General features: G+C 44.5%; 1 protein-coding gene across 2 annotated transcripts; it reads left to right on the forward strand.

Moving 5' to 3' along the window:
- Positions 1–649: 649 nt before the first annotated feature.
- Positions 650–11,043, forward strand: NPM1 (nucleophosmin 1). 2 transcript variants are annotated; one of them, XM_049776082.1, is made up of 11 exons: positions 650–808; positions 1,979–2,058; positions 2,460–2,579; positions 3,102–3,195; positions 3,336–3,442; positions 3,654–3,721; positions 5,492–5,549; positions 5,823–5,906; positions 6,504–6,605; positions 8,670–8,744; positions 10,682–11,043. In XM_049776082.1, the coding sequence occupies exons 1-11, from the start codon at positions 751–753 to the stop codon at positions 10,718–10,720; spliced, it is 885 nt and encodes a 294-aa protein (XP_049632039.1). In that variant the 5' UTR covers positions 650–750; the 3' UTR covers positions 10,721–11,043. The 2 variants fall into 2 exon arrangements, with proteins under 2 accessions (XP_049632039.1, XP_049632040.1); XM_049776083.1 differs by having other exon boundaries at positions 3,342–3,442.
- The last annotated feature ends 851 nt before the right edge of the window (positions 11,044–11,894 follow it).

The following is an 11,894-nucleotide window of genomic DNA, read 5'->3' on the forward strand; positions in this document are numbered from 1 at the left end:
ATGGCACAAAAGCCGGGGGCTCCATCTTTAGAGAACACCCAGTCGGTCGTCCACTCTCACACCCCAAGAAGCATTTGCTTGTTTTTGGGGTGGCTGGAACAAAGAACTCCAAGCCCTGGCCTCGGGGCAGGCTGTGCATGGGAGAGGGTATGCGACCAGGCCCGAGAAACTCGAGGGGCTCAGGAGAGGTGGCTGACTGACTAACAGGGGGTCCCTGGCTCGTTCCCAAGCAGCCAGCATCTCCCTAGGCCCGCAGCTGCCGCCATTTTGCAAGGTGGGCAGCTGCGTACTCGCCGGGCACGAGCCCGACCCGCCTCGGCCGGAGGGAGAGCAGCAGCCTGCGCGTGCGCGCGTGCGCGCTCGCCTCTCGCTTTCTCTCCCCCCTCCGCACGAGGCTAGCGCGCAAGCGCCCCGGGAGCAGCCGCCGGAGGGGTGGGGCCGCGATCTGACTGCGCATGCCTCGTGGGAGCCCTCCGCGTACCTGCAGGAGCCGGGGCGGAGAGGTAGAGCCGAGGAGGCGGCCAGCGCGCTTGCGCGAGAGCCCGCCGGGGCGGGGAGGGGGTGTTGCCGAGCACGCGCGCGGAGACGAGACTAGGGGGAGCTCTCGCGAGATCTGAGTCTGCTATATAAGCGCGCAGGGAGCCCGCGTCCTTTCCTTGGTGCGAGTCCGCCGCGCGCGCCTCTCCTGTGCTGTGCTCGGCCCCAACCGCCGCCCGCCTCTGCCGCCGCGCGTGCCCGTGCCAGCCCCCCATGGAAGATTCGATGGACATGGACATGAGCCCCTTGAGGCCCCAGAACTACCTTTTCGGTAACGGCCGGCCGGGGCGCTCGGGAGGCCGAGCCGGGCCCGATGGCTTTGGATTGGGGAACGCTGTGGCCGTGCGTGGAGGGCGGGAGGCCTGCAGGGACGGGCGGGCGGACAGGCGGCTCCGACCTGGGTCTCCTGCCGCAGCCCCACGATGGGCAGCGGGGAGCGGGCCCAGCTGGTGCTGGTTCCTGGGCCATCAGTTGCAACGTACAACATCGGATCTTGGGGGGCCCCTTCTGGGTCATTAGGGGTCCTAGGCCCGAGCCTAGTGGCTGCTGCGGGGATGGAGCGGGCTGGGGGGCCCCGGGGGCGGGGAGGCCGCAACCGCCGGAGCACGTGGCTGCCACGCGGTGGCAGGGAGGAGGGGGGTGGGCGCCGCCTCCGGGGGGCCTCGTCGCGGGTGGGGGGCCCCGGCTCCCCCCCAGCCCGAGCCTCGCGTTTCTGGAGGGAAGCAGTGGGGCCAGTGGCAGGGTCGCCCCAGGACTCTCGAGGCCTTTGTTCCCGGCTCACCCGCTGCTGCCGGGGTGGGGACCGGCCCCTCGCTGCTCCTCCCTTCTGCCGTTCGGGCCTTTGGTTTGGGGGCCCACTCGGCAGGAGGCGGAGGAAAGGAGCCTGGGGTGCCAGTGCAGGGACGGGACGGGTTTTGAAAGCCGGCCCTGCCACCGGTGCCTTCTGTGATTCGGAAGGCCAGGCGGTGGCGGTGGCGGTGAGTCGTCGCTGGCGTGGAGCAGAACGCTTCTGTTTAAAAGCCAAAGGAGGCTGGAATTTGGCCAAGACCAACGAACCCCCACTGCAGGCACACGCCGGGGCTGCGCGGATTTTTCCCTTTGTATTACAAAGGGGGTTTTAAGACACGATGTTGATGTTTTTTACATCGAGCAACCTAATGTTGTACAGCAGCGGTGGGCAGTTCAATGGACATAAGTGAATTATGCTTTGGTCCTGACACTATGTAAGTGGGAGGAAGGTAACATTGGTCCTTGGCTTCTAAAGATCTTGGACATTATCCTTCTGCTGGGGGCATGATTTAGAGGGTGGTGTCCGAAACAAGCCTCAAAGTTTAACATTGTACACGAGGATGGAGTTTTCCCATGTTTAATATTTTAGCTTCAGGTCTTTGCCAGATTTAGCATGTTTCCACAGGCAGTTAATATTTCTTTGCCTTTACAGGTTGTGAACTAAAGGCAGACAAAGATTACCACTTTAAAGTGGATAATGATGAAAATGAGCACCAACTGTCTTTGAGAACGGTGAGTCTGACTGGATACAAGAACATTTCAGCAATTGTGACTTGGGATGTTTGTAGTTTAAGTCGTTGCCTGTGTCCAATGCAGAATCTTTACCACTAAGGTTTGTAATCAGGTGAAACCAATTAAATTTAAGTTTGACTTTCACTTAGTTCCTGGAATGCAGTCAGATATCCCCCTGCTTACTCTTTGGTGATCCCTTGTGGGTAGGTGGCATAATCATTTAACCAGTGGGTTTCGGATAGTATAGGGTTGACTATTTAAAGCACAAGTGATGATTGTCACATATTCCAAAGTGGAGATGATGAGGTTTCCACGGAACTTGGAAACATCATCAATGACATAACAGTCAAAGAAAATGAGGGATTGTTGGCAGAGCGGAACCTTTTTTTTTCTGTTCACAGGTCAGTTTGGGGGCTGGTGCAAAGGATGAGTTACACATTGTTGAAGCAGAAGCTATGAATTACGAAGGCAGTCCAATTAAAGTCACACTGGCAACTTTGAAAATGTCTGTACAGCCAACGGTAAGCGTACCATCCACAGAAGGGAAGGACATGTCCGTCTATTCCAGTCATTTCCCAGAATGGGCTTGAAACAAGGAATCTTGAATGCAATTAGGAGGCTGTTGCTTGCAGGGGTCCTCAAACTTTTTAAACAGGGGGCCAGTTCACTGTCCTTCAGACCATTGGAGAGTCTGACTATAGTAAAAACAAAACTTATAAATGAATTCTTATGCACACTGCATATATCTTATTTTGCAATGGAGAAACAAAATAGATACAATATGTGGCCTGCGGGCCATAGTTTGAGGACTACTGGCTTAGAGGTTTTGAGGCACTTTGGATTTATTTCCTATAAAAGGAGCATGGCCCAAATGAGTTTGTCTTCCAGTTTGACCCCTGTTTTATATCTATTTACATTATACCAAGAACATAGTTTTTTTTTTTAAAACTATGTTATCAAAAAGACCTATAAAACAAATACGGTGGTTTTATAATACGTATTGAGCCTAGCCTGTTTAGTTATTTTTTTTTAATCTGCTTTAGGTTTCACTTGGAGGCTTTGAAATCACACCCCCAGTGGTTCTGCGGTTGAAGTGTGGTTCCGGGCCTGTGCATATCAGTGGGCAGCATTTGGTGGGTATGTATGACTTTCCTACAATGGGTTTTTCTAGTACAGTTCCCTTGCCTATGTGAGTAACAACCTGGGGCCAGGAGCACTTTAAGTTGGCTTTTGGCTGAATTTCTTGGTATTGGTAGTGAGTGATGAATTTCTTTTAGCTGTAGAGGAAGATGCAGAGTCAGAAGATGAAGAGGAGGATGATGTGAAACTATTAAGCATATCCGGAAAACGGTCTGCCCCTGGAAGTGGCAGTAAGGTTCCTCAGGTATGTAGGACCTGTTTCCTTGGATTCTTGGGGTTCTTGGGGGGGGGGTGACTTGGTGTGCTTATATAGATCAAATCTGAATACCAGGCATAGCCAGGCCATGATGCCTTCAGCCCATTTCTAGCCCCCATCGTGATGAGTATAATTCTGGCTTTGCGTTATATAATCATTTGCTCATTAAGTGCTTTTTTAATTTTTCCTTTTTTTTTAGAAAAAAGTAAAGCTTGCTGCTGATGAAGATGAAGATGATGAAGACGACGATGATGATGATGACGATGAGTGAGTATGCTTTTGGACACTTAGCAGTTGTACAGACTCACCATTTACCAGGTGATGCTCAGGGGTTACTCTTGGCTCTGTCCTCAGAGCTCGGGATCTTAGAGGATGCCAGGGATCAAACCTAGGTTGGCTATGTGCAAGGCAAAAATAGCCGAGTCTGTTATACAAAATAAGGAAAGGTAAGCTTTATTTTTTTCTCCAAAGAATAAAGTGCTGCTGTTCATCTGTCCATCCTAGATGAAACAGCTAATTACTTTAATACATAGTTCTACTTTTATAAAAGACTAGGACTAGCCTCCTGAGTTATTTAGTTTTCAGGTTACCTTTGTGGGGTAATAAGTGAATGTACAGCTTAAAAGTCTCACTGAGACTGATGGCTTTTGGAGAAGGAATTAAATTGTTTTCCTGGAGGCTTGTCTGGAATGATGAAAACATGTTTTCATCTATGTCAATGAAGTTGTCATTGTGTAGGTAGCAAGGGAGGAAAGTGAAGTGTAGATGCTGTAAGTAGAATACTGGACGAGCAGAGTTTTGCTACCTGCCGTTGTTCAAGTTCCTTTTTTAGGCTAAAGGTTCTCCCTGCATCAAGAACATTTAAGTTATGTCATATTTTAGGTGGGGAAAGTGGATCCAGGGATCCAAATCCAATTCTTAAGCCAGAATTAACCCAAGACCATGGAAGATAAACTTGTATGAGTAGTTACCAGCAAATTTTACTCTCCCCCTAAATATGGGAAAAGTGGCCCTTCAGATTGTGTTTTCTATTTGGAAAATATGCTGTGGTGAAAAAAGTTTTTCTCAGAAAGTAACCTCTCCCCTCAGCTAATTTATTTTTAAAAGCTGGCCTCTTGTAGACATTTTGTATAAATGACATGCTTTTAGCACAATTTTAAAAGGTTGATGCTACACTGATTACACAGTGCCAGTATAATAGGATACATAAAGTTTTTTTCAGAAGCAAATGCTCCAAAGAGACCCCCATCTTTTACATTTTGTATATTGTACCTTTGATAAATACTTTCTTGCCCACTTTTTTTTGGGGGGGGGGGGTCACAGATCGAACCACCTATCTGCATGAAAGGCAAACGCCTTACCTCCATGCTAACTCTCCGGCCCCCTTTTTGTCCACTTTTAATACCAAATCTTAGAAAATACCTTAATGTGGGCCTGGTGAGATAGCACAGCGGCATTTGCCTTGCAAGCAGCCAATCCAGGACCAAAGGTGGTTGGTTCGAATCCTGGTGTCCCATATGGTCCCCCGTGCCTGCCAGGAGCTATTTCTGAGCGTGGAGCCAGGAGTGACCCCTGAGCACTGCCAGGTGTGACCCCGGGTGTGGCCCAAAAACCAAAAAAGAAAAGAAAATACCTTAATGTAGAATTGAAGGAGATAGTAAGTGTTCTTTTACATTTAATATATTTCTGCTTCCACTCCTTTGTGGTGGCAGTGTGAGGAGGTCACACACGTATGACATAGTCAAAGCTACTGCACAAAATCTGGAATAAGCCTGAGCACTTGAGTTGCCCAGCTCCCCATCTCTTTCTACTTAGTGGGATGTTGTGTTCATTAATGCACAATAGATTTTGTACGTTTGACATTTTTGCTTCCACCTCTTGTAGTGCTGCCACTTGGAAAGCACATAACTAGAATTGGCTGATTACTTTCAGATCTTAGACAGTTGTCTGTCACAGGTCTCGTTACCTGGGCATTTAGGCTTGTCTTTGGAGATGTTTGAGCACCCTGAATCAGTTACCATTTTTTATTTTGTTTAGTGATGATGAAGAAGATTTTGATGACGAGGAAGCTGAAGAAAAAGCTCCAGTAAAGAAAGTAAGTGGGAGAAAGGTTGTCAGAAATAGCAAGGTAACAGGAATATTTTAAAGCCTTTTCCCTTGATTTGTAATTGGTTGTTTGGGAATGGGAGTTGATTTACTTCCAGTTGGCCAGTCAGTGGGGTGGAAACTGATCTCTTCTGGTAACTTTTGGAAGCCTCTTGTCAAAATTACTGCCTTATCTCATTCAGTGTTTTTCTTACATCAGGCATTTTTATTTGTACCAGTATCTGTTAAGTAGACATTGATTCAAATTAATTCCCTGTTACAGTCTATAAGAGATACTCCAGGCAAAAATTCACAAAAATCAAACCAGAATGGAAAAGACTCAAAACCTTCAACACCAAGATCAAAAGTAAGTGACAGGCTATTAATACTAGCTGGTTTTTCTCTGTTGAAGCTGTTACTGAACTATAATTCAGTAACTTAGTTTGCTTTGGAACTTTGAAAACTAGAAAAAAGATGCGTTGATTGCATTTTATTCAGCAGGCAGCTGAATAAAGCAATTATATTCTGATCCTGTTTCCTGTAGGAATTCCGTTGCTTGTAGGAATGTATTGTGAGAATGCAGAACTACCAATCCTGGGCCTGTAGAGAGTCTGATCAACACTAGGTCTCACGTTAGCTCTGGGATTGGGGAGTCCTACAAGCTTTATTTACATCCTTGATTCTTGGTGGTCTGGCTTTAAAACACAAGTATAAAAAACTAACCTGGTGTTGAATATAAATGAAAGTTCAGATTCTTTGGGATTTTCTTGGGTGGGTATTGGTTTTGGTTCACACATCTCAGGGCTTATCCCTGGTAGTGCTCAGCTGACCATATGTAGTGTCAGGGATTGAATCAGGATCAGCTGTAACAGCTGCTGTTCTTTTAAAGACAAGGTTGTAAGAAAAAAATGGAGGGAATTGCGGGTAGTGGATTTCAGCAAGACTTACTAAAAATTTCCCATAGAGTCAAGAATCCTTCAAAAAACAGGAAAAATCTCCTAAAACGCCAAAAGGACCCAGTTCTGTAGAAGACATCAAGGCAAAAATGCAAGCAAGTATAGAGAAGGTAAGATTCCATTTTCTTAAATTTTGCCTCTAGAAGTGCATTTTTTGGTTCAGTTTTGGGCCACACCTGGCAGTTCTCAGATGATTCTTATGTATAGGAGACCATAATGGGATTCTGTCTTGTGCAAGATGAGCACTTTGGCCCCCTACAATAGTACTTTCATGGGAGTGGGATGGTGTGAGGATTTTACTCAGAAATGGATTTCTTGCTAGATGCATGCACTTGTAAATCTCTAAGTTGATTTCTTAATTTGAAGTTAGTGTTTTGTGTAAGAGAAATGTCCAAAGTGATGCATTAAGCAGTGGCACTCAAACTTTATATACAGGGGCCCAGTTCACTGTCCCTCACTGGAATGCCGGACAATAGTAAAAGCAAAACTGAACAAGTTCCTATACATACTGCCTATATCTTATTTTGAAGTGAAGAAACAAAACGGGACCAAATACAACATGTGACATTGAGGACCACTGCTAAAGCATCTAAAACTTTGTCCTGGTCCTACGATGCTGTGGGGCCAGCAGAGGGCGTGAGAGTTTTATGAAACTGCTCATGGCTAGACAAGAGACAGCTTGATGTGGTATGCAAATAATTACTCTGGAGCTACTGAAAGCGTTTCCCATAAAATTGAAGGGATTTATTTGTTGCTACATGTACCTCGAATTTGTGGACAAAACGAGTACACTTAAGATTTAGGTTGTGTACACACTGGGAATATGAGCACAGAACTGACAGTAAGAAAGGAAGGCATTATGGAATTTGTGGCTACAGAGAACTCAGTTGGAATAGTTGAGAACCCTAACTGGGGCATAATAAGTGGGCCATTGAGGCATAAGTTTTCTCCTCACGTTGTACGAGTGCTGGCCTCCACGTGGTCTCATCTGGTGTGATAAATCAGTTGGGAGATCTTTGAACCAGGATGTTTCTGATATACTACTGTGATCATTGTCATCACTGATTCCATCCCTAGAGCTAGCTTAGTGCCCCCCCCCCAAAAAAAAACTTCTAGTTTCCTCACCTGCCCCCACCCTATTCCGTTTTAATATCATGCTCTCTCGCTTTAATTGTAGGCATGTTGAAGAATCCTGGGCATTACTTACAGTGCTGATAAATTAAGCTCAAAGATGGGGAGAAGAGGAAAAGGAGATAGTACCTACTGAGTATCATCATCAGCCCAGACTGAAATTTCCTAGTTTACACTTTCCTCCCTTTCCTCCCTGGCCACATTTCCTCCCAAGTTTGAAGCAAGCTCCCTCTTTCCTAAAGCGTGTTCTTTGGACTGTGGACATTTTGGATTCAGTGAAATTTCACATATGGCTTTATTTGTTCGTGCATTTATTTGCCTCACCTTGACTACATTTTAATTATATTTGTATCTTCCTAGATGTTCAATAAATTGAATCTAAGAATGACAGTGATTTTTAAGGTGAAAATTAGAGCAAGGCTTATTTTTCAGTTAAGATAATTTGAAGTTGTTCTAATACTTTGAAAATTGTTAGACCTTTTACAGTTCTTTCAATGTCTGAAGGACATTTGCCCGTTTGGGGACTGGTGTTCAGGCTTCACTACTGGCTTATTCTCAGGAATTACTTCTGACAGTGTACAAAATACAATGCCAGGGATTGAACCCAGGTTGGTCCCGTGCAAGGCAAACTTACTATTACTGAACTGGGGGTCTCCAGCCCTGAAGTGCCAAGTTTTGATGAAAGATGGATGAAGCAATTTCCTTCTTCAGCTTTATAAACACTTTGAACACAGGTTAGGATTGCACTGGACTTACAGGATGTTGTATACTAGAAGATGTTAATAGCAATCCATGCCACTAGCCTATTGGAAAGTGTCAAGCTCCTGTAGTGTCTCAGACTGAAAGACTCAAGCTGTTAAGCATGGTGTTTATTTTTAGGATGATGGGAGAATATGGAGCTTACCAAGATAGCATGGGGTTGCTGTAAACCGAGGTGTCGTGAAGATGTCTTTCTGGGCCTAAAGAAACCAAAATGAAAGGCTTGAATAAGGAATGGACATTGGTGTTAAGGCATACTTTTCTGTGTTTTTATCTTAATATAGGGTGGTTCTCTTCCCAAAGTGGAAGCCAAATTTATCAATTACGTGAAAAACTGCTTCCGGATGACCGACCAGGAGGTAATGTTACAACTTTCTTGTCATGACTACGTTTAAATTTTTTTTTACTCTCTTTAGTTTTTTAAATGTTAGCTCCCTTTTTTATTTTTTGTTGGGTGGGGGTGGACCATATCCTACTATGTTTAGGGCTTGCCTACTTGCACTATGCCCTGGGTTCAGTCCTGTCGGTTTGGGGACTATATGCAGTGCTGGTGTTTTAACTCAGGTTGGCCAGGTATCAGGCAAGCACACCCTTACCTAGAATACTCTGGGACCGTATGTTGGGACCATATTCCTTTGAAATCATCCTTCAGGTTGTAGTGAACTATGTAGATACTAAGAATTTATTTGGCAGCTGCAGAGAAGATAGCTTTTAGTAAATTTTTCCAAGCTTTGTATGGAAGGTCAGTGGCTTAGTCACTGAACAGCCTTGAATTTTGGTCAACATAGGAAATGAGCTGTGGTTTTCCTTATCCCATTTGGCTACCTGGGATGTCTGGCCTCAGTTTTTGAGAAATGGTAGAACTATTCTCATTGATCTGAAAAGAAATAGCACATTAAAAGTACAATTTTTTTTTTTTACTGCTTCACCATTTTTGCTGTTGACCCCATGCAGGCTGGAAGGTTGTTTTTTTTTTTTTGTTTTTGGTTTTTGGGCCACACCCGGCATTGCTCAGGGGTTACTCCTGGCTGTCTGCTCAGAAATAGCTCCTGGCAGGCACGGGGGACCCTATGGGACACCGGGATTCGAACCAACCAGCTTTGGTCCTGGATCGGCTGCTTGTAGGGCAAAAGCCGCTGTGCTATCTCTCCGGGCCCTGGAAGGTATTTTTAATAGGGGTTACTGAGTAACCTTAATTGTACCTTAATTCCTGTATTAAGCCCTTTTGTTGCCCCTTTTCTGGCACCATATTTAGTGCCTAGAAAATGTCAACTACTTGAATTTGAACCTGAGGTGCTGACATGGACTTCGTGTATAAAATCTTGAATCTGTTCAGTTGATGTTATGTGGACTTAAAAGTCCCCTTTGAAATTTGAAAGTCCCCTAGAATTTCTTTGTTTTGTTTAGGGCTACACTGGATGACACTCTCCTGGCTCTGCACTCGAAAATTACTCCTGGCAGGCTTGAGGGCCCATATGGGGATACCAGGGATCTAACTAGGGTTGGCCATATATATGCAAGGCAAATGTACTATTTACTGCTCTGTCCCTGGCTGTGAAGTATTTTCTGAGGAACAGTGAACAACAGTAGGTAGAGTACCCACTAGTCTGGGGTGTGAAGCACTTGGCAGCTCAGATTGAACCCAGGGGCCTTAAACATGAAAAGTTGGGGATCATGACCACTGAACCTCAGTGCTTGGGAATGGGACAGGGAGTTTTTTAGAGCACATTTTGTTAGACCTAAACTATATACAGATAAGATTACTATTATTGAAGTCGCTCCTAAATACTTGAGCATGTTTTCATCAAAAAACATTTAGTTCACAGGGTGTAGGAAATGTATGTAGACTTTTGGTTTGTATCAGCGAATTCTGTAAAACAAGGAATTGAGGAATTTCTACTGCATCAAGGATATGATTCATAATTTTTTTAAGTAGTACACATGCATGGATAGGCTCAAAAATAAGCTTCACTGCCTGCTATTTTTTTTTCAGTCTCTAAAGCTGAGTTGACATTTGCCAAATTGATATCAACCCTTCCTCTTGATTTTCTGAACTAAACTGTAGTGAATTGGTACAATTGGCTTTGCTTACAAAGAATCCCATGATTTTGTCTGAATTGATGTAAAATTATTCTGAGTATGAGTTCTTTGAAATCAGTTCTTAATTATGTAGTGTGGACTTTTTTGGTGGTAGAATGAAAAATAGATACGGTGAACTGTAGGAGAGACGGGGTTTGATTTATTGGTGTCTGAAGTGTTGTGGTTCCCTAACCACATTGCTTTTTTTTTTTTCCAGGCTATTCAAGATCTCTGGCAGTGGAGGAAGTCTCTTTAAGAAAATAGTTTAAACAGTTTGTTAAAAAATTTTCCGTCTTATTTCATTTCTGTAACAGTTGATATCTGGCTGTCCTTTTTATAATGCAGAGTGAGAACTTTTTCCCTGCCGTGTCTGATAAATGTTGTCCAGGTTTCATTGCCAAGAATGTGTTGTCCAAAATGCCTGTTTAGTTTTTAAAGATGGAACTCCACCCTTTTACTTGGTTTTAAGTATGTATGGAATGTTATGATAGGACATAGTAGTAGAGGTGGTCAGACAGATGGAAATGGTGGGGAGACAAAAATATACATGTGAAATAAACTCAGTATTTTAATAAAGTAGCACTGCTTCTCTCTATTATTTCCCGCCAAGCTTCATCACAGAGGTGAATGATAAATGTCCCTACTTAAGTGTTACACTGTCAAACCTGATGAGAAATAGTTTTTCTTGCCCACTCCTCGCTGAAACTTCTCACTAAAGATTTTAGGGCATTCCACCTCCTGAAACAGCAACTTATTTCCGTTAATCTCATGAGACCTTTCCACCTGGAGTGGCCTAGTGTTTCCACTCCAGAGAAAATCTGGCAGCCATCCTTATCCCGGTTCTTAATCAGAACAAGCTGAGCTGTCATTGTAGGCAGTGTCATGTGGGAGGCAATTTCATGTGCCACCTTAAGTGTCTCCATGAAGATGTTGAGAGACTAAAACTAATCGTTGGGACACTCTCAATGATTGGGTTACGATCCTATATGGTGCATACTCAGTAGTACTTGAGGTGGCTAGTTTTTCCACTGGTGAGAGCCAGTGAAGGTGACTGGGAATAGAAGGTAGGCAGTTGTTGGGTGACTAGAATCACTCCTGATGGATCTTGGACGAGTGTCTTCCCCACTTCTGGACTTTGACTTTGTATCAAATCAGTTCTGAGCAATTTTCTGAATTTGTCTCCTTAACACACCTATGCCTTGCTTTGGCGGGAGTATTCATTAGTCTTCGTTTAAACTAGGAAAGAAACTATTCGACTCAATTGTTATGACTTCTAGGTTCTCTTGTGTGCTTGTTTCTTTGGTATGCAGTGAAGGCTGAAAATTACTTCCCAACCATGCCTTGTTCCTGAAACTTATTCAGTGTGCTCATTATCAGCTCTGCATTCTGACCAGAGCGGTGTGATGCATTGGGAATCTAGATACTGTTTA

This window comes from Suncus etruscus, chromosome 6 (genome assembly GCF_024139225.1).
Source record: "Suncus etruscus isolate mSunEtr1 chromosome 6, mSunEtr1.pri.cur, whole genome shotgun sequence".
Taxonomy (NCBI): Eukaryota; Metazoa; Chordata; class Mammalia; order Eulipotyphla; family Soricidae; genus Suncus; species Suncus etruscus.

Excerpts from the sequence above, each read along its gene's own strand:
- NPM1 (XM_049776082.1), top strand. The coding sequence starts at position 751 with ATGGAAGATTCGATGGACATGGACATGAGCCCCTTGAGGCCCCAGAAC. Across the intron at positions 5,550-5,822 it reads AAAAAGCTCCAGTAAAGAAA|TCTATAAGAGATACTCCAGG; the intron begins GTAAGTGGGAGA and ends TCCCTGTTACAG. Across the intron at positions 5,907-6,503 it reads CTTCAACACCAAGATCAAAA|AGTCAAGAATCCTTCAAAAA; the intron begins GTAAGTGACAGG and ends AATTTCCCATAG.